Source organism: Equus caballus, chromosome 23 (assembly GCF_041296265.1).
Source record: "Equus caballus isolate H_3958 breed thoroughbred chromosome 23, TB-T2T, whole genome shotgun sequence".
NCBI classification, from domain to species: Eukaryota; Metazoa; Chordata; class Mammalia; order Perissodactyla; family Equidae; genus Equus; species Equus caballus.
In genome coordinates, this window is record NC_091706.1 from 39,953,716 (window position 1) to 39,975,186 (window position 21,471).

At 40.6% G+C, this 21,471-nt stretch overlaps 1 protein-coding gene across 3 annotated transcripts in view; it reads left to right on the top strand.

Moving 5' to 3' along the window:
• Positions 1-21,471, top strand: part of PDCD1LG2 (programmed cell death 1 ligand 2) — a 70,403-nt gene that overhangs the window by 6,322 nt on the left and 42,610 nt on the right. The window contains exons 2-3 of one of the 3 annotated variants that reach the window (XM_070248292.1): positions 2,301-2,493; positions 16,227-16,295. In XM_070248292.1, the coding sequence (XP_070104393.1) occupies positions 16,241-16,295 (55 nt within the window). In that variant the 5' untranslated portion in view covers positions 2,301-2,493; positions 16,227-16,240. Of the gene's footprint in view, positions 1-2,300; positions 2,494-2,719; positions 3,114-16,226; positions 16,296-21,471 lie in introns of those variants that run through there. The other 2 variants (XM_005604992.4, XR_011431216.1) reach the window with 2 other exon arrangements.

Sequence of the window (21,471 nt, forward strand, 5' to 3'; positions counted from 1 at the left end):
CACAATTCAGTTAAGCCTCTCAGGGATCTTCCATTATAAAGAGAACAAAGCTAAATTAAATAAATTAGAAACAAATGTAAGCCCTTTGCCACATTCTTAAAATGTTTTCTCGTCACTGTTGTTTAGCAATTTATACTATCCATTACTCCATTTTAAAAATTATTTCTGTCTTTACAAAAGTAATTTGTATTCATGGCAAGTTATTTAGAAAATAAAGTATAAACAAAAAGAAGAAACAAAAAAAAATCACCTGCAAGTCCTCCTCCCAGAAACATCCCTGTTAATACTCTGGTATCTCCCCCTCCAGTATTTTTTCAAGGCATATAGATTTATGAGGCACGAAATGTGCTGAGATATTAATTTGAGTTTTATTTGGGCCCTGTTATGAAAACACCTAGGCCTTCCCTTGCTCTGAGATGAGTCTGTTTTCTCAAACTTAGGTGTGTAGAGAAAGAATCCAGAGGAAAGAGTGGAAAGGAGAGGTGGGCAGAGTTGGGGGGAGCTTAGACGAGATAGAGGAAGGGAAACAGTGAGGAGTGTATCTCCCTCCTGATGAGAGACAGGAACTCTGATGGATACTAAACTCTCGGAGTCATACAGGGGATGTATGCCCATTCCTCAGCCAGTCACAGTGGCCGGGGAGGAAGGTCAGGTAAGAGCAGTCAACTCCCACTGAGACCACAAGCCTGGAGCTGTGGGTGGAGAAGCAGGTCCCCAAAGAAAGGACAGTTTTGCACAGACACAGCCCCATTCTTGGGGTCCAGGCAGCCACTCACATTTACAGCTACTACAAGTTTCATTCTTTCTTCCTTGGGGGATGGAGTAAAAAGAACAAGAAGGAGGAAAGGAGAACACTGATTTTTCGGAAGAAAAACAATTCGGCAGGGGAGTCTTAGAGGCAAGGCGTGGAGAGAGGACAAGAGAATATTAGAGAAATGTGACTAAGAAAACATACCCTGTCTGAATGTCAGAGCCCCATCTCTGCTGACCCTACCCCTCTGAACCCAAGGTGAATAGGGCCATAGGAATGGGATTGGTCATCCAGGCCTGCATTCAAGTTGGCCTTTTCTTGCCAACTGGGTTTAGTCTCACCACTGAAAAGCCTCGCAGTATGAGGGACCACAGAGGCCTGAGTTCAGATTCAGTCATGCAATCAAGGAAAGTTTACTTGATCTTGACTGTTTCTTCATATGTACAATGAGTCTAACAGTATCTAGACCACAAGTTGCTCCAAGAATTAAATGAAGTACTGTAGCAGGATAAATAGTGTTTCCTCAAAATCCATGTCCATCTGGAGCCTCGGAATGTGACCTTATTTGGAAGTGGGGTATGTGCAAATGTAATTAGTTAAGATGAGGTCATGTCAGATTAGGGCGGGCACTAATCCAATGGTTGGTGTCCTTTTAAGAAGAGGAGAAGACACTCAAAGATACAAACAAGGAGGAAGTTCGTGTGAAGATGAAGTCAGAGACTGTGCTACCGGCTCAACACAAGGTTGACATAAAGGGAAACCATATTGTAGAAAAGAAACCATATTGTAACTTTGAATGACTTCTTGTTGTTTTGTGTTTTTTTTTTTTTTGAGGAAGATTAGCCCTGAGCTAACATCTGCTGCCAATCCTCCTCTTTTTGCTGAGGAAGACTGGCCCTGAGCTAACATCCATGCCCATTTTCATCTACTTTATATGTGGGACACCTGCCACAGCATGGCTTGCCAAGCGGTGCTGTGTCTGCACCGGGGATCCGAACCAGCGAACACCGGGGCCGTCAAAGCGGAACGCATGAACTTAACCGCTGTGCCACCGGGCCAGCCCCTGAATGGCTTTGGATTAACTAACCCTGACACACTAGCCCCTTTGAATCTTTGCTTTAGTTTGCCTAGATAAGCAAGGGTCTGTCTCCAAGGGATTTGTAGGCTCTGTGGATTTTATGGCCCCTCCTAGCTGTGATAAGATGATAACTTTCTTTTGAGTTCTCTAGGAATGTGATGACCCCTGGGCAGAGAGTCTATGCTGATAGCCATCATCCAAGACAACTGAAAGCTCAGGGTATAGGGCATTGTTCCAGTCTCTGACACATATCCAGTAAAACAAAAGACTATCAGGAACTAACAGCAGATGTCTGCCCACCCCATCCCTGAGACCAGCCCCGTGTATATATATATAACTGGTCTGTAGTCTTTGTTCTGGAAATGGTTCTTTTGAACATTAGTGGGCCATCTTCCCTCTCGCTAGCAAGCTGTAATAAAAAACCCTTTCTCTCCTACCACCTCGCCTCCTGACTATTGGCTTGTCTTGCAGCAGGCAGATGACCACCCTTGGGTGGTAACAAGTGGAGTGATGCAGCTACAAGACAAGGAACACCAAGGCCTGCCAGGAGCCACCAGAAGATAGAAAGAGGCAAGGAAGCATTCTTCCTTGGAGCTGTGAGAGGGAGTGTGGCCCTGCGACAGCTTGATTTCAGATTTCTAGCCTCCAAATCTGTGAGAGAACTGTGAGTAGTGTTGTTTTAATCCACTCAGTTTGTGGTAATTTGTTAAGGCAGCTGTAGGAAACTAATAGAGATACCTGTGTAAAGCTCCTGGCACACAGCTAGAACGTGCTGGTATTCTTCTTTCTCTCCTCTTCTCCTACTCCCAAACTTCTCTCCTACTCCTAATACTAAACCCCCAGCTTTGATGGGGACACAGCTCAAGAGTCTTTGCATGCAGACAAGTGACATTGAAAGCAAAACCAAAACTTCTCACTAGGCTGGGTTTTGTTCAATTCCTCAGAACTAGTTCTGGTTTTATTACCCTCGTGTTACAAGGAAGTCTGAGCTGGATGGAGATGACATCTTTTCTTGTCTTGCTTAATATGCCTTATCCCCACATTCTGATGGCATTTTTGTTACTCATCCACTTATGTCCCTCTGCCTACTAGAAAGAATCCTGGCTTGGAGCTACTGGTTCTTGCAGTGGTCTAGACAGCAATCTAGGTTTTTAAATTTTTATTTTATTTTGTTTTGTTTGGGCTGTTAGTTTATTTGGCTTCTATGAAGGAATCTGACACAAAGAACAACTGTTTGTTATTTTCTTTTACCTCTTTGCCTGAGGAGCCGTGCCAAGTCCTGACGTGAGTATTGAGTGGGTTGTAATTTTCGCATACTCTGGGTTGGTGTCGTAGATGGTGACGAGGCTGCCATGGTGGGGGAAAGTGTGGGCACAATTTCTCTCAACATCATTGGAGACAGGAGAAATTGTGCTCAGAAATTGTGCTCAGAGGCACAAACAAGCTGATTGCTTCCTGTCTCTTGCATGTCTCTATGTTTATTATTCTTGTTGGGCAGTTTCATGAGGTGAGATTTTTTACTGCTCAAAAGAAATGTGCACTGAAATAAATTGAACTATGCTTGAGACTGTCTCTCAGCTTAGAATTTTTGGAGGGTTAATGGAACTTAAAAGTTTTATTTTTCTACACGTGACATCTGTTTGTGATTATCTGTTTGGCAGGCAGTCAACAGTCCAAGCTAGCCTGTTTACAAGCTGTGCTCTAAGAGGAAGCTGTTTAAAAAAAACAAAAACAAAAAACTGTGATTTTATTAACTTATACAGGCAACCATTATTTAACAAAAGCATGATTTGAGGTCTACTAAAAGGCTTATTTTTCTATATAAAATGATGATAGAAAGGTTAGCAAAACGAAAGAAAACTTCAACTATTGCTATTTATTGCTCACCACCTGGGTGCACGTAGTAGAAAAGAGATAACAATGGATCCCTGTGAGAGAGAGTTGAAGTGAGGAGGTGAAGCTTGAGTGAAATTGCCTACTAATAAGGTCTTCTAACCACGAAATTTTATGGTTCTGTGGGAGGGAATGATAGACGTAAATTGACAAAATGCACAGTAAGAATATTCATTGTGAGCATAGACAGCTGTATCAGGAGTCAAATGCCAATTGACCTGGGTATTCTGCAAGCTCCCCTTCAAACCTAAGAGTGTATGGATGGATGAACCATATTGCTCTTGCTGCTCAGAACTGGTCTATTCACCTTCAGTACCTGCACTCTGTCAGCGGGATCTTTCTTGCTTACTGCTTCAAGGTGTCTTCTCTTCAGATTTCTCCTGTTGTGAGCCTTGTCATCGAACTGGAGCTCCAGGTGGGCAAGGACCACACCTTTTAGGTTCTCTGAATCCCCAGTGCCTAGTACGGTGCCTCACAATGTGCATAGGTGCTCAATGGGTGCTTGTTGAATTGTTGAATTAATTGATTTGATGAAATGGCAGGTGAATCACCAGATGTGGGATATTTGTAACAAACAGGGGGCAGTTTGGGGTTGACTTGAGAAGGAGATGGTGTAAATGTCCTCAGAGACAGTATTACAGGTCATGTTTCAGAGTTGACTTGCTTTACAATGCATTGCACAGCGGTCCATAGATTGTCGTGTGTCATTTTTATTCCACATGGCAAAGTTCAAATATACCATGTACCTCAACTGTTGAATATTTGACTTACCCTGTAACAAGGTAACTGCAGCCTGACCTCCTAATGTCACACCTCACTCTACTGCAGTGGGGCTCCCTCAGGTTATTTGTGTTCCCCTAATCTTCAAATTAACTCACAGAACTCCAGGATAGATAAAGAAATCTGAAAAGTTATCCAACCCCAATCGCTTCAATGTCTTCCAGCCCTCTCTAACACTCTAGGGGCTAATTCCCAGTTCTTATTTTCCCAACTCTCTATTGTCAACCGCTGCTTCTTGGGATTTTCCTCCCTTGGCTCTGAGATACTGTGATGCGGGAGGTCCTCATACTCTTAGGACCATTTCTTCTCTGCCTTGTTCTCTGGTCTCCTACTCCTCCTGTTCTCCAGATTTTGGGGCATTCATCAGAGTTCAGACCTTTTCTTTGTAGTCTCTCTTTTTTATATTCTCCCTCCTCAGAGTTCATTCATTCCCCAATGTCAACTAACATTTCCATATTGCAAATAATTTCTTTATCTTCATCTCTAGACCAGAATTATGTCCAAACTCTAGACATACATTTTTCTTGAATGCCTTGTATTACTTCATGACTTAAACTCAACTCATTGTCTTCCCTCTAAAATTCAGCTCTTGATTTTATATTTCCTTTTTTTCCCCCCAATGACATCAATATTGTCTTGATAGTCTGGCCTCAAAACCACAGTCAACTTATTGCTTCTCTTTCTCTCCTATATGGCTGATCACTTGTCAATTCTTCTGTCAATTGTCTTATAAGTTTCTCCTTCCTCTTCCTTTCTTCCCTTTTCTGACCCTAACTCAAGGGCTTTACCAAACATCTGAATGAATACCATGACCTGCTAATCAAGTGGCTAGCCTTCAGTTTTACTCTCACTCCATGCCATGCTTGGAAAAAAAAAAAACAGATTTAATTTTTTTTCAAACACTTCTTTGGTATTGTCACTCAGTTTTTTGGATCTGTTTAAAGATTTTACTTTTCCTTTTTCTCCCAAAGCCCCCTGGTACATAGTTGTGTACTTTTAGTTGTGGCTCCTTCTAGTTGTGGCATGTGGGACGCTGCCTCAGCATGGCTTGACAAGCAGTGCCATATCCGCACCCAGGATTTGAACCAGTGAAACCCTGGGCCGCTGCAGCGGAGTGCATGAACTTAACCACTCAGCCACAGGCCCAGCCCCTGTCACTCAGTTTTTGAGTGACTGTCACTGTCTCCTATTGGCAGGTCTGCATGGCGTTAAGCCCTTGAGATTCTCATCTCAACCTCTATTTTCCAGCCAAGTTATGCTCTTCATTGTCCCCATCAACATGCCCTGTGTATTTGCCCCTCTGAGGCTCTGCTTCTGGGCTGTCCATAGTGCCCTCAAGAGTGGCTCCATCTCTCCAAATCCTACCAGCGCTCCAAGTCTCAGTTCAAGTCCCACCTGTCTGGGAAGTCTCCTTCCAGTCACCTTCCAAAGTTTTTGCATTTTTATGCAAAACCTTTTATACCACTTCCTACTATTTTCATGTGTATGAATTTTAACCTTCTGATTATGTTATAATGTCTTTAAGGTCAGGACTCTTTCTTAGATGAATCCTTCTTTTCATTCTCCACAGTCTAATTCAAAGACTTGGCAAAAAGTGTAGCACAGTGTTTATTGACTAAAAAGTTGAGATGCAATTTGAATATAAGTTGAATTTGAACTTAAGTTAAATTAACTAGAATAGAATCTTAAAGCGTACTATCTCTGCTGGAGATGGTTTAGAGAGCAAATAATTATACTGAAACATTACTAATCCACCTCTGAAAACAGAGCACTGTGGCTAAGATCCCCTAAAATCTCAAATGCCTGTAGGAACTGGTAGGTAATAAAAAATGTGTGAGTCCAGCTAAAGGTAATATAATAGGGAGAGGTAGGGCCTGAGGCAAACTGCATTACTTGCCCAAACGCATTCAAATTCAAATTATTTTAAAACATTGCTAGTTACAATTCCTGCCTTAGATGCTTTGCTTCAAAAACTGTGATTAATTCAGGTATTTCACCTCAGTTTGGTGTGTGTTTATCTAGGTCTTCATAGAAACCCAGGGTTAGGGGCCAGGGCGGTGGAGCAGTGGTTAAGTTCCCCTGTTCTGCCTTGGCAGCCTGGGGTTCGCCGGTTCAGATCCTGGGTGCAGACATGGCACCACATGGCAAGCCGTGCTGTGGCAGGTGTCCCACATATAAAGTAGAGGAAGATGGGCACGGATGTTAGCTCAGGCCAGTCTTCCTCAGGAAAAAGAGGAGGATTGGTGGCAGATGTTAGCTCAGGGCTAATCTTCCTCAAAAAAAAAAAAAATGAAGAAACCCAGTGTATGCTAGACACTTCAGGAGATGGAGGGGACAAATGAGATAAAACTGGCAATGTTCAGCAAGGAATAAAGTGTTATACAAACATGATCCTTTATGCTGGTTATTATTACATAAAGGAATTATTTGCTAGGATTCTTGAGATATTTCCATAAAGTGTCTATGCCTTGGTTATTCTATGATCAGAGAATTCTTGAAAGTGTTGATTATGTCTGTCTTATTTACCTCTGCATACTAGAGCTTGGCACATAGTAAATATAGAGTAAATGTTTTGAATAAAAGAAAGAATTAATTAAAACGTCTGTACATTATGGCAGCACCATAAGTTTTATTTCAGCTATCAGTTCACAAATAGATTTCAGCAGACAGGTGAAATGGCAAGAAACTGGGCCTATAGCAACCAGAAAGTGAAACTTCTAGCACCTACAATGATTTTTGATGCCCCTGAAAATTTTACTTGGAAAAGTTTTCCTCATTTTCTGCTTATAAACTTCTCCTCAGAATTTATGGACATTTTCTTCATTTTTTTCTGGAAAGATACGACTTTCTGATACAATTGAATAAATTGATATTAGTACTTATGGAGAAATAAACAGAATAAGATCTAAACACCTACCAAGGAGAAAGTTGGACATAAACCATTAAACACAAGGTAGGCAAGAAGTACCCTGAGAGGTACAGCAGTTCTGCAAACATTTGCTTGGGAGGCTTAGGAGGAGGATTCATGAAGGAGGTGGCTCTGAGTGAGTCTTAAAGACAGGGTAAACTTTTACCAGGTAAGATCTTCATGGGTTAGTAAAAGGAGTGGTCATATTAGGAATTCATGGGAATTTTAGACCAAAGATCATCAGCCACCATCATAAGTAATAATGACAATGAATGTGAAGAATGCTTTGCCATTTACAAAGTATTTTGTCACATACCTTGTCCAAGGACCCACAAGCCTTTCTGTTCACTGCCTGTGGTTTGGTCAAGAGCTTCAGATGTTAGATAACTTGATTTCCGGTTTCCACCCCTCTTACTATCACCATGTCAGAACGGTCATTGATAGCTCTTGGACCACAGGAGCATGATTTAGTCATTCAACAAATACTAACGAGGACCCACCATGAATCAGGAACTGTTTGGGGTGTCAGGGATATAGCAAGGAACAAAAACAGATGGAAATCTCTGCCCTCGTGGAGATTAATCTCTTGGGCAGAGTAGAGAAACAGAAGCAAGAGAAAAGAAGAAAAACTTCCATAGAAGTAGGAACCTTGCTCTTGATGGCATCCATAAACTCTTAAGGATTTCTCCATGTCTGCCCCTCCCAGATGAGAACATGACTGGCCGAACTTCACATTTCTGGCCACTGGATGTGCCAGAACATAGGCAACTCCCCACATTGTTTTGCATTACTAATAATAAAGTGCCTAAATTATCAAAAGTTTAGCCTTATATCTATGTACACATACATATATATACACACATTTATAAGTTGAAATTTATTATCTCCATGATGTCATTTTCAGTCACTTTCTAAAATGCCTTTTAGAAGGAAGGAGTAAAAGACTTGGCTTGAATAAGGCAAGTTTTATATATGTTAACTTTAGCTTCAACCCTAGTGATCAACTGTTAGCTGATATGCCAGTAACAGTGGTGGTAGTTACAAATGGAATCATGGTTTACTATCTTAAAAAATAAAAATGTTCATTGTTCATCAAAATTCTTGGGGTATTATACACTTGAATATTTTACCTATTGTGTTGAAACAAAATGGTTGAAATTGGTAGTTAAAGCCAATAGTTGCATAGATGGTACATGGAAGGGACCTTGGAAATCACCTAGTTCACCCCTTCTTTTGTGGAGAGGGGAAATGGAGTTTCTAGGGCATTAGGGACAGGGCAAGGATTGGAACTAGTGTCTCCCGTTGCCTAGCTCAGAGCTTTTCCCACCATGCAGTCAAGAGAAGCAGCTTCCATAGTGGCCTGGGGGAGTGCAAAGGCAGGGTGGCAATCTGAGAAGGACTTTTCACAAATCTGAAAAGAGTAGCTTTCTCTTCTTCTCACTCTCAAGCCTAAGCATCAGCTGACTGAGAGGGCCCTTCTTGACTCCCTGGAGCCACCAGCAAATGTTCTGAAATTATAAATCATATGCCATTCTGCTCTGAGATCATGACTTGACCTCAACCACTACATTTTCGTAGGCAGAATTTTTGAGAATTACCCAGAAATTCACTAAGAATTATCCAGAAATTATGAAATTTGGCTAACCTGATCATTTGATTAAAAACTACTTGTTCTACTCATATTCCAATGTATTCATTAGAGGCCAGCTTGTCTGATAAAATATAGCTACAACGAGCACCCTCTGCTAGATGGAAATTCTAGCAAAAACAAAAAACATACATAAAGAATACACAACTAAGATGAAAATGAACAGCCGTGAAGGCATAGACAGTAAGATATTTATAACCAAATGAAGATGAATTTCAAAAGGGGAGACTAAAGATGAGGCATGGTCGTTTTCACAGGTTCATTTCATCTTGTGGAGAAGAGTCATCACAATGCTCATTTGACCAAAGGGGTGCCTCACACATTAGATGATCTGTAAATGATGCGTTGAGTTAATTTTGGCAATGTACTCTGTAAGTTCTCTAAATAAACTCTTTAAGGCCTTGCCTACTTGGGCATGAAAGAGTTCATACTTCCCTAACATTAAAGGTTCCAAGAACCTACTGTTTCAGAAAACATGGTTCTCCTAAAGAACCCAGAGGGCAAGAGTCTTATCCAGATTGCCTAGTGTTTTGAGAGAGGTTGCTGAGAGGCTTGAGATACCTGGAAACATTCTTTTGGGAGACAACATTGTAAATAATCTTACTGTTAAAAAGAGATCACCTTCTACTTGTGGAAACTCTTGCTTCAATGTGCATCCTTTGCTTAAACAATTCCAGGAGTGCTGACCTCCCCACCCGTTAGCAGCCCATTCCATGGTGAGTGGCTCTAATTGGTGGAAAGTTCTTTATTATTTGGGACCAGAATAAACAACCAAATTAAGGTTTCTGTTTCTCCAGTAGAGGAAGGAGCCAACTGAGAGCCAGTAGTGTCAGATTCCTGAGTATGATGCTAAATTGTCAAGCATGCAAACACTCATTCATTTGTCCGTTCAGCAAACAGGTATAAGGACCTAATAAAGTAGAAAGAGCTCCTGTCCTAGCGGGGAAGACAGAAGTGTAACAAATTAACATACCAGCAATGAGTTAAGTGCTAACACTAGAGGTGAGTAGCAGACACAACTGAGGCAGAAGGAACAGCTTAAGGCAGTTAGGAAAGGTTTAACCACTTGCGTAGAATGCAAAAGAATGTAAGGATACTTGAAATACTTATGATGCAATACAATTTTTTTAAGCTCATGAAGGAATTGAGATAGAGGATAACTAAGATTAGAAAAAATAAGATACCAGACATGAAAGATTAGAATCCTCAAAGCCCCTGTGAGGTCCTAGGCATAGAAAGCAGCATAGTTCTCAGTGGCTGGGGCAGGAGGGGCCAGATCAGGGAAGGTTTTGTAGGCCATACCAAGGAGAACTTGACCTTGTAAATAAAGGAAGCTATTGGAGTCTTTTAAGCAGGACTGACATGGTCAGATTGGACCATTCAGTATTTAGGAGAATCTTCTGCCTGCTAGGTATTGGGATAATTCATTCAACAAATATTAACCGACTGCCTACTTATTACCAGACACTGTTCTAGGGGCTGAGGTCATAGTAGTAAGAAAAACAAACAAAGATCCCCGTCCTTGTAGTGATTATAGTCTTATGGAAGATGGCAGGCAATAATATAATAAATAGTATATTATACGGTATGTTAGACAGTAATGAATGCTTTGGGAAAGAAAGACAGAGAAGGAGAATTGGGAATGCTGGAATGGTGGTGCTGTTGCAAATTTACACCAAGCCATCTCACCGGAAAGAGCAAAGAAGGTATCTGGTGCAGGTGCAGGGACAGCACACTGGCAGCAAGGTCCACCCTTGGGGGGATAGATCTGGGGAAGAAGCTGCACAGACTTGGAGGTGGCCATTTGGCCAGGGAATTCCAGTGTCCAAGGACCAAGATTGTGATTGGTAGTAGGGGGAAGTCCAGGGCTCCAGATGACACCTCTTGGCCCTGCAAACACCTCACACTGCAGGGGAGGGCATGGCCATAGTGGGTCCTCTAAAGCATGGGGTTCAAGACAGAGGCGCTGCTTGGAAGGACTTGGATTTTACTCTCAGTGAAATATTCAGCCACCAAAAGTTTTGAGCAGATGTTATTGACATATTTTTAAAGAATCATTCTGACTGCTGGGTTGAAAATCAACTGTAGGAAGGCAGGGTTAGAATCGCGTAGTCCAGTTATCTGGCTAGTGAAATAATCACCATGAGAGATGGTAATGGCTCAGGCTAATATAGAAGCAGTGAGAAGTGGTCAGATTCTGGATATATTTGAAAGAAGGACCTATAAGATTAGTTAATGGGTCAGATACAGGTGAGAAAAGAAAGGAGTCAAGGATGATGCCAAGGTTTGCGTCCTCCACCTCAACAAGTAGAGGATGGAGCAGAGGGAAGCAAGACTAGAAGATAAAAACAGCAGTGAGGAGGCTCTGCTATGGTGTAAGGAGCAATGACAAAAGCCAAATTAAGGCAAAGGCAATGGGGTGGTGGAAAGAAGAGTCATCATCCAAGAAGAATCCAGGAAGTAGAATTAGCAGAACTGGGGATGGACTGGATTTGCAAGATGAGAGATGAGTAGGTTTAAGACGACAGCCAAGATTCTGGCTTGAAGTGGGTGTTATTATTATTAACACTATAGGAAAATAGTGCACAAGGAGTTTTCATAAACCATCCAAGGTCTTAGAGGCTAATAATTTATAGACTCAGGGTTTGGACTCAGATGTGTCCGACTTGAGAGCCTGAGCTCTTAACTATTGCATGGGGCATATTATCCCTAGAAGAAAGAAAGCTCCTGGTGGGAAAGTACCTTTATAACAGTGTCTATCTCTCAGCTGGCTCAAGGAGGCAGTGTGCAAGGAAAGTCCCCTTGGATGGGCAAGGAAGAAGGGGAATTTAAGCCAGTGGTGGGTGAATTAGGAGTCCTTTCTGTTGGCAGAACTACATATTACATGCTATCCTTTTGTGCTAGAAATAAGAATGCTGGGCAAGTGCTAGTCCTGCAGATGCAGCTTAAGATGATACCTTTTCTGGATACATTTGCATTTTTGATAAGGAAGAGGGTCTTGCAGTCTAGCTAAGGTGTTCCTTGAGCATTTCCCTGTGGAAAGTACTTGATTCTGTTCCCAGTTGTTACCTGCTGAAACATCTCCCTCTCTAAAAATAAAAGCAAGAACCACTGTAGACGTCACAATCTGTTCTAGCTACTGCCTCATTTCTCTCTCCTTTTTACAGCACTCTTCTCTAAAGAGTTGCTATATTCTGTTGTCTTCACATCCTTACCTCCTATTGTCTCTTGAATCCACACAGGCTTTCATCCACACCAGATCCCCTGACACTGTGCTTATCAGGGTCATCCATGAACTCCATACTGTGAAATCCACCTCTCAGGAGCATTTGACTCAACTGATCACTCCCCTCTTGTAGCACTGCATTTTACGCTCTAGATTTTATTATTATTTAGGTACAGTGAGGCCAACAGATCAGGAGATGACTGCCATTGAAAAAACAGTTTGTCAGGCTCACAGATCCAAAGAGATGGGGACACACCTCACCACAGGGGTCCACACAGGGAAACAGCAGGGTCAGACAGGAGGCAGAGGGAGAAGGGAGAAATGTGGACAAGAGACTTTATTGTGGTTTCTGCAGGAGAAATGGGTGAGGAAGCTAGGCACGCTTAGAATTGGCTAGCTTGAATACGTTCACTGGGTTCTAAGACGTAGGGACTCCCCCTAGTTGTCTGGTACCGAGCCCTGGGGTGATTAAGGCAGATGAATAGTTGTCAGAAGTGTGAAAGCCCAATAAATGAGGTGGTGGGGGGTGTGGGTTCTGGATTGGTTGGTTTGCATTTGGAAGGCACACTCATGGATGAGTTGTTTACTATCTCTAGGAATTGCTTAATTCTGGGAAGTGCAGTCCCTCCAGGGTCAGCAAGTCCCCAGATGTCAAAGTATCAGAATATAGACAATAAAAGATATGGTTAATTTGCCTTTTTACTCTTCCTCTCCGTCTTCTTTGCTAGTGCCTTCTCTTCTCAAAGATCGATAAATGTTGGAATGCCCTGCATCTCAGTCCTTCAACACTTTCTCTTCCCTATCTCTTTAGTTGATGTCATGCAGCCCCCTGGCTTTAAGTAACACTTGCACATTGATGATTCCCAAATTTATATCTCTATCCCAAACTCTGGACCACCTTTTATCCAACTAGCTACTAAACATCTTCACTTGGTTGCCTAATAGGCATCTCAAACCAGACATAATCCGAACACAGCTCTCGATTTCTGCTCCCTAATCTGCTTCTCTATCAGTCTTCTCCATTCTAATAAATAACACCTCCATTGCCCTAGTGACTCAAGCCCCAAACCTAGAAATTTTCCTGGATTTCTCTGTTTTTGTCAAACTACATATCCAATCTGTCAGCAATTCCCATCATGTCTTCTTTGAAAATACAGAAGATCTAAATAAATGGAAAGAGATGCTGTGTTCACGGATTGGCAGACAATATTATTAAGAGAGGTATATTCCCCAATGGATCTACAGATTCAATGCAATCCCTATCAAAACTCCAGCTACCTTTTTTTGTGGAAATGGACAAACTCATCCTAAAAGTCATATGGAAATGCAAGGGAGCCAGAATAGCCATATGCAAAACAACAACAACAACAACTTGAAAAAGGAAAACAAAATTAAAGGACTCACATTTCCCAATTTTAAAACTTACCACAAAGCTACTGTAATCAATACTCTGTGGTACTGACACAGGATAGACATATAGTTCAATGGAATAGAATTGAGAGTCCAGAAATAAACCCATACATCTGGGGCCAATTGATTTTTGCTAAGGATGCCAAGACAATTCAATGAAGAAAGAATAGTCTTTTCAACAAATTATGCAGGGACAACTGATGTCTTTGTGCAAAAGAACAAATCTGAAGCCTTACCTCATACCATTTTCAAAAATTAACTCAAAATTGATCAAAGACCTAAATATAAGAACTAAAGCTATAAAATTCTCAGAATAAAACATAGATATAAATTTTTGTGACCTTGGATTAGGCAATGGTTTCCTAAAAGAGAAAATGGATAAATTGGACTTTGTCAAAATTAATTTTTGCTTTAAAATTAAAAGGACACTATCAAGAAACTGGAAAAAAAACCCCTGCAGAATCTGATAAAGTGTTTGCAAATCATATATTTGATAAGCAGTTTGGCAGTTTCTCAAAAACTTAGAGAGTTACCATTTAACAAAGAAATTCCATTCCTACAAATATACTGAAGAGAATTGAAAACATGTCTACCCAAAAACTTATAGATGAATGTTCACAGGAGCATTACTCATAATAGCCAACAAGTGGAAACAACCCAAATGTCCATCAACTGATGAATGGATAAACAAGATGTGGTATATTCATACAATGGAATATTATTCAGCCATAAAAAGGAATAGAGTACTGATGTGTGCTACAACATAGATGAATCTTGAAAATATTATGCTCAGTGAAAGAAGCTAGACACAAAAGGCCACATATTGTATTATTCCATTTATATGAAATATCCAGAATAAGCAAATTGATAGAGACACAAAGTAGATTAGTGGTTTCCAGCAGTTGGGGGAAGAAGAAAGGGGAATTGGGAGTTTCTGAGAATTAGTATGGGGTTCCTTTTTGGGGTGATGGAAATGATCCAAAATTAGATAGAGGTGTGGGTTGCACAATTCTGTGAATATGCTAAAAAACACTGAATTGTCCCATGGAATTATCTGTGTTTTAAATATATATGTATACCCACACATATATAATCCTCTATTGTATGTCAATTATACTTCAATAAAGCTGTTGGAAAAAATTCAGTAAATTTAAAAGACAAAAAAGGTGTACATATATATGTGTGTGTGTGTATATATATATATATATATATAAAACTCTCAACAGACCACTTCTTTTTTGTTAGCCTTGAGCTAACATCTGCCGCCAATCCTCCTCTTTTTGCTGAGGAAGACTGGCCCTGAGCTAACATCCATGCCCATCTTCCTCTACTTTATATGTGGGACGCCTACCACAGCATGACTTGCCAAGCAGTGCCATGTCCGTACCCGGGATCCGGACTGGTGAACCCCGGGCCGCCAAAGCGGAATGTGCGCACTTAACTGCTGTGCCACCGGGCTGGCCCTCAACAGACCCCTTCTCATCTCCACTAGCCCCACCACTCTAAACCAAATTGTCATCATCTCTGTGAAAACATTACTGACTGATCATCCTGCTTTTAATCTTACGCAGCCCAATGTCCGTCCCAAGAATAGTGTATCGTCTACACCAAAGCTGAGTCCTTTTTAAAAAATGTAAATGAGATCTTGTCCTTCTCCTGATGCATATCCTTCCCTGCTTTTCTATTATACTCTGAGCAGCTCTGCTTTTACCTGATGTAGATTTATGGCTCTGACCAATTTCCCTTAAACAAATGGTTCCATCGCTAATACAATTTTGAAAGGCTCTTCGAGGACAAAATAGCTGACAGTTATGTGTCCTGTCCCTTTTGTCTTCAACCATGAGAAGTCCTCCGGTGGGAGAAAGACTTTAAGCAAAGATGGAAGCATGGGAGGTGGAGCAGGACCAAGTTTTGGCCCTCACTCAAAGGAGCCAGTTCACTGCTCTCCTGTCTAAACCTCTCAGTAACAGGGAGTTTAGATGATGGACAAACTCACTCACAGCACTCAAAAGAGCTTGACTACTTTACCTGCTCAGTCAACTATCAAGTGTTTATTGAGAATCTAATTCTGTTCTACTGAGCACTATCCTTGAGGTCTGACGCCCAGAGTTCCAGTCCAGCTGGAAAAGATGGTGTGCTTATTCACTTGACAAACAAGATTGGTTTTCAAGGGCCTGCTACTCAGAAAACTATGGAAGCTTCATGAGAGAGACAAAGAGGTACAGACAGCCACCCCTGTGGGTGACTCGAGAAGACTGGTTCATATTCAGAAAAGGCAATTAGCAAAAGAAGAAGAGCTCCTAATCTGAACTGATAGAGTGCCTCTCTTTCACTCTATCTCCCCTCTCCTCCAGGTAATCAATCTAAATCAATCTATAATTTCTGTTCCCAGCTCCACACTACTATGGCTCAGTGCTTCCCCAAAATATTTGTTTACAAGTCATTTCCCGTTTTCAGGAGTGAGGAAATTACCAAGTCATGAGACCCAGCAAAACTGCAGAAGGCCCTGAGACTTTCAATTGTCTGTTTCAGATCCGGTACAGAACATGTTCCTCCTCCCACTACTTGTGAGCCTGGGAATGCAGCTTTGTCAGACAGCAGGTAAGAAATGACAAAGGGAGGGGCCTGAGAAAAAGGAGCAGAGGATGACCCCTAGCTGAAGTCAATGATGAGAATGTGGTCCTCAGACCGACAGCTTTCTTTAAGAGAAAGTGTGATTACTGGCTATCACAAGCACAGCAGAAAGAATGGTGCCCAGGGTGGCTTGTGCATGCCCATGTCCCTGTCTTACAGAAAAAGGGACTGAGATTACTGGTCCATCTATCACCACTCTCCAGTGAGGGTAGTGACAAGAAGACAGGACCACTCAGACCATGCACCCTTGAACTGATACAAGAGGGCGGGGGTTGAGTGCCCTGAAAGGTGGGATGCAAAGCAGCTGTCCCCTTCCCTTCTAGCAGGGAGAGTGGGAGACAGAGGTCAGGGGGACACCTAGAAGACTCCATTACTCTAAAGAGTTTCTTGCAGACATTCTGCTGATTATTAAATATTCATTTGAGTTCCTCTTTTAAAAAGCAACAGTAGCAGCCATTGGTCATTCACTCATTAATGTGGCTTACTCAAACTTGGTGTAATGGTTGCGTTTGCGTGCTCCACTTCGGTGGCCTGGGGTGCATGGGTTCAGATTCAGGTATGGATTTACACACTGCTCATCAAGCCATGCTGTGACGGCGTCCCATGTACAAAGTGGAGGAAGATTGGCATAGATGTTAGCTGAGGGACAATCTTCCTCAAGCAAAAAGAGGAAGATTGGAAACAGATGTTAGCTCAGGGCCAATCTTCCTCACCTATATATATATATATATATATAATTATATATTTTTTAAATTATGTATATAAAATATATATAATTATATGTATTTATATGTATAAATATTATATAATTATATATATATAGTTTTTTAAATATAAAAATCGTTTAAAAAGCATATGAGAGCAATCAGGTTACAACATCCAGTGCCCCATGAGAGCCCTGGCTATCAGGGTGGCCAGACCGATGACTCCACTTCCCTCATTGCCCTTGTGAATCCCTAAATCTGCACTCTTCATTGAAAACAAAACGATATACGAATTGGATCAATATGATTCCTTACCACCCCTCTGGGTAAATTTCTATTTTTAAATTTTAAAAATAATGCTTATAGCAGCATTGTTAGTCATTCCAAAAAACCAAAACATCCCAAATGCCCATCAACAGGAGAATGCATACATTGTGGTATATTAGCAGAATGGAAGATTATATAGCATGCAAATAAATTAATTACAAAAACATGCAACTACATCTAAGAATCTTAGTAGCATAATATTAGTCAAAAACAAAAAAAATCAAGCAGAGAAGACATTACACAGCATAGTATCCTTTTTATAAACAGTATATTGCTTAGGCATATGTATTTATAAGATAAACCTAAAAAATAAGCAAGAGATTGAGAAACACTATATACAGGATGGTGATTACCTCTGGTGGAGGCAGTAGATATACATCATTGGTAATGTTCTAGTTCTTGGGGTGGATGATGAGTTCACAGATGTTCATTTTACTTAATTCAATATTTTAAAAAAAATTTTTTTTGCATTTAAATCTTTCTGTTGTAAAATATACCACAGATGCAGAAAACCACATGAAACAAATGTAAAGCATAATATTGCTATAAGGTAAACACTTTTGTAACCACCCAGGTCAAGAAATAGAACAGCACCAGCCTCTCCAGAACCGATTCATTTGCCCCAGCTCAACATAACCACCTCCCCAAAATACTCTCCACAGCTCTATGCTATCTGCCCTTTTCTTCCATAAAAGAAATTTTAGAAAGCACTTGGCAAGTATATGTTTTTTATAGTTTCCAAATCAGCAAACATAGCTTTTCCTCATTTTTAAGTGGCTCTGTGCACGTTCCCCTGGACACGCTGTTGTTTATTGAACCAGTCCTCTACTGATGGACGTTGCAGCTATGTTGTTTTATTTTTTGATGGATTAATGCTTGAAAAAAATATGTTATCTCCTAAGGACTCTGATGAAATTGACTCCGAGTGTGACTTAGGTAAACCACTAATCATGAACTTTTTCCCTACTTGTATGCTCTGTAGATGCCCTAGCGTGTTATCGATAAAATAATTTAAAGTTGAAGTGGAAAACATTTTCATTTCATTTTTTAAATACTTATTTTGAACTTGACAAACAGTAAAACTTACTCTTTTTCATAAAAATGTCTATCATTTTGAGAAATGCATAGTCATATAACTACCACCACAGTCAAAATCCAGAACAGTTCCATCACCTGTCAAACAAAAATAGCTCCCCCAACTCTTAGGCCCAGACACCCATTAATCTAGTCTCTGGCCTATAGTTTTAACTTTTCCAGAATGTCATATAAATGGGATCGTTCATTAGATACTCTTTTTTGTCTGGCTTCTTTCACTTAGCACAAAGCGTTTGAGATTTATCCATATTGTTGCAAGTATCAATAGTTCATTCCTTTTTGTTGTTGAGTAGTATTCCACTGGATGTTATGTACCACATTTTGTTTGGTCATTCCCCTGTTGAAGGACTTTTTGGTTGTTTTCTATTTTTGGCAATTACAAGTAAAGTTGCCATAAACATTTGTATAGAGTTTTTTGTGGGAACATAGGTTTTCGTTTCACTTGGGTAAATAACTAGGAGTGGGATTGCTGGGTCATGTGGTAAGTATATACTTAGCTTTACAAGAAACTGTCAAACCTTTCCATAGTGTCTATACCATTTTTGCATTCTCACCGGCAAAGTATGAGAATTCCAATTGTTCCACATCCTTGCCAGTACTTGGTATTGACATTTGTTCTTTTTTTAAGTCATTCTAATAGGTGTATACAAGTAGCTCCTTGTGGTTTAATTTGCATTTCCCTAATACCTAGTGATGATAAACATATGTTCTTGTGACTATTGGCCATTCATATTTCTTCTTTGGTGAAGAGTGTTTTCAAATCATTTCACCATTTTTAATTCAGTTATTTTCTTATTAAGTTTTGAGAATTCTTTATATATTCTGGATACAAGTCCTTTATCAGATATGTGATATGCAAATATTTTCTCCCAGTCTATGGCTCTTTTTGTTTCCTTAACAGTGTCTTTTGCAAAGATTTTAATTTTGATGAAATCGAATTTATCAACTTTTTCTTTTATGGATTGTGCTTTTGGTGGCATATCTAAAAACTCTTTGCCTAACCTAAGATCTAAAAGATTTTCTTCTATGTTTCTTCTAGACATTTTATAGTTGGACCTTTTACATTTAGGTTTATAATCCATCTTGAGTTAATCTTCATATAAGTTGTGAGCTACAGTTTGCGGCTCTCTTTTTTTTTTTGCCTATGGATGTCCAGTTGTTCCAGCTCAATTTGTTGAATAGGCTATCCTTTCTCCGTGAATTGCCTTTGCAACTTTGTCAAAAATCAATCGGCCAGGGGCCAGCCCCATGGCCGAGTGGTTAAATTCGTGCACTCCACTTCCAACTGCCCAGGGCTTCGCCGGTTCGGATCTTGGGCGAGGACATAGCACACTCATCAAGCCATGCTGAGGCAGCGTTCCACATAGCACAGTCAGAAGGACCTATGGCTAGAACATACAACTATGTACCTGGCGGACTTTGGGGAGAAGAAAAAAGAAAGATTGGTGACAGATGTTAGCTCAGGTGCCAGTCTTTAAAAAAAATCTTTTGGAAAAAAACAAATCAATTGGCCATATTCGTGTGGGTCTATTTCTAGACTTTCTGTTCTGTTCTATTGATCTTTGCGTATACCCTTTCGCTTATATCGCACTCTTTTGATTACTGTAGTGTTATAGTTCTTTTTTTTCTTAAATTTTCATTTCAAAACCTAAAGACATCTTGTAACTCAGATATGTTTAAAGGGAAATATTTATTTTTTGTACTTTGTCATGTCTTGGAGAAAAAAAAAGTAACCCCAGTCTTCCTCCTTTCATTGATGTTTCCTTCTTCATCCTCCAGATATGGACAGAAACCAAGGGGGCACATGACCATGGTCATGTTTGAGGTCACTTGGGGGCAGGGACTACACCCTGGGTCCCCCCTTTTAGCCTGTCTTCAGCCTCTGAAACTAATTCTGCTGACCTCTGAGGTATACAAAGCAGAAAAATCAGGTTAGGAAAAGGATTTCTAAGAGACAAGATGTCTCCATGCTGTGTTCGTATAAAGAAGAGCACATGGGTCAGGTGCCCAGAATAGGTTCCTATCCTAAACCAGCAGCTAGAGCTTTCTGAAGACCGTGGCTGCTTGGAGCAGCAGCAGCCCCACCCCGCATCCCCCCCACCCGCCCAGGTACATTGGGTAGGAAGTCTGAGAAAACTTAAGCTTCTGTTGTTAAATGGAAAAAAATATATAAAATTAGCTTAAAGAGGAAGCTATCTTGGGAGGTAATGCAAATAATTTGTTTTGTGTTTCCTGGATATGTGACAGGTGCTGACTCTCATTGATGCCTGATTGCAAATAAAATGCAAAGTCCCCCCAAGAACTTTCAAAAAGGCTCCAGTATTACTCAATCCAGCTGCTTTAATCTGTCTAAAGAAGGTGCATGTATGAATTTTTCATGCCCTGACCAAGTCCTTTACCCTTTAATTTAGTCAAAAGGCCCAAATGAATGGGAAAATCTGTTTTGTCTGCTTAATTTTGTAGTCATTAAAACTTCCCAATTTTCTCCCTTGTCTTATAACTTCAGGAATTCAATGCTAGGTTGAAGCTTAATTTAATAACCATGTGGCATATGAAACAGAAAATAAATGTCTTTTTTTTAGCATAAAGCTGAGAAGTATATCTATCTCATTCATGGATGTAGTATATACAGGCCAGTGGATAAACAGTCACATCTGTAGAGTTTTTGGGAGTACAGACTTGCAAGACACAGAGATACGAATTTGAATTCCAACTTCATGAGCTACCACTCTTTGACCTTGGACAAGTTGTATCACTTCTTTAAGCCTCACTTTCCCCATTTGTAAGATTGGGATAGTAACTCCTACCTTGCAGAGTTTTGGGAACATAAAATGAAATGATGATGTAAAAGTTACCTCAGTGTCTGGCTCATTGCGTTTAATGAATGTTAACTATTACTCTACTTCCCAATGACAGTCTGTGTGCATGTGAATCACCCCAACCTTGTTAGAATGCAAATTCTGCCTCTCTAGGTCTGGGGCACGGCCTAAGATTCTGCATTCCTAACTAGCTCCCGG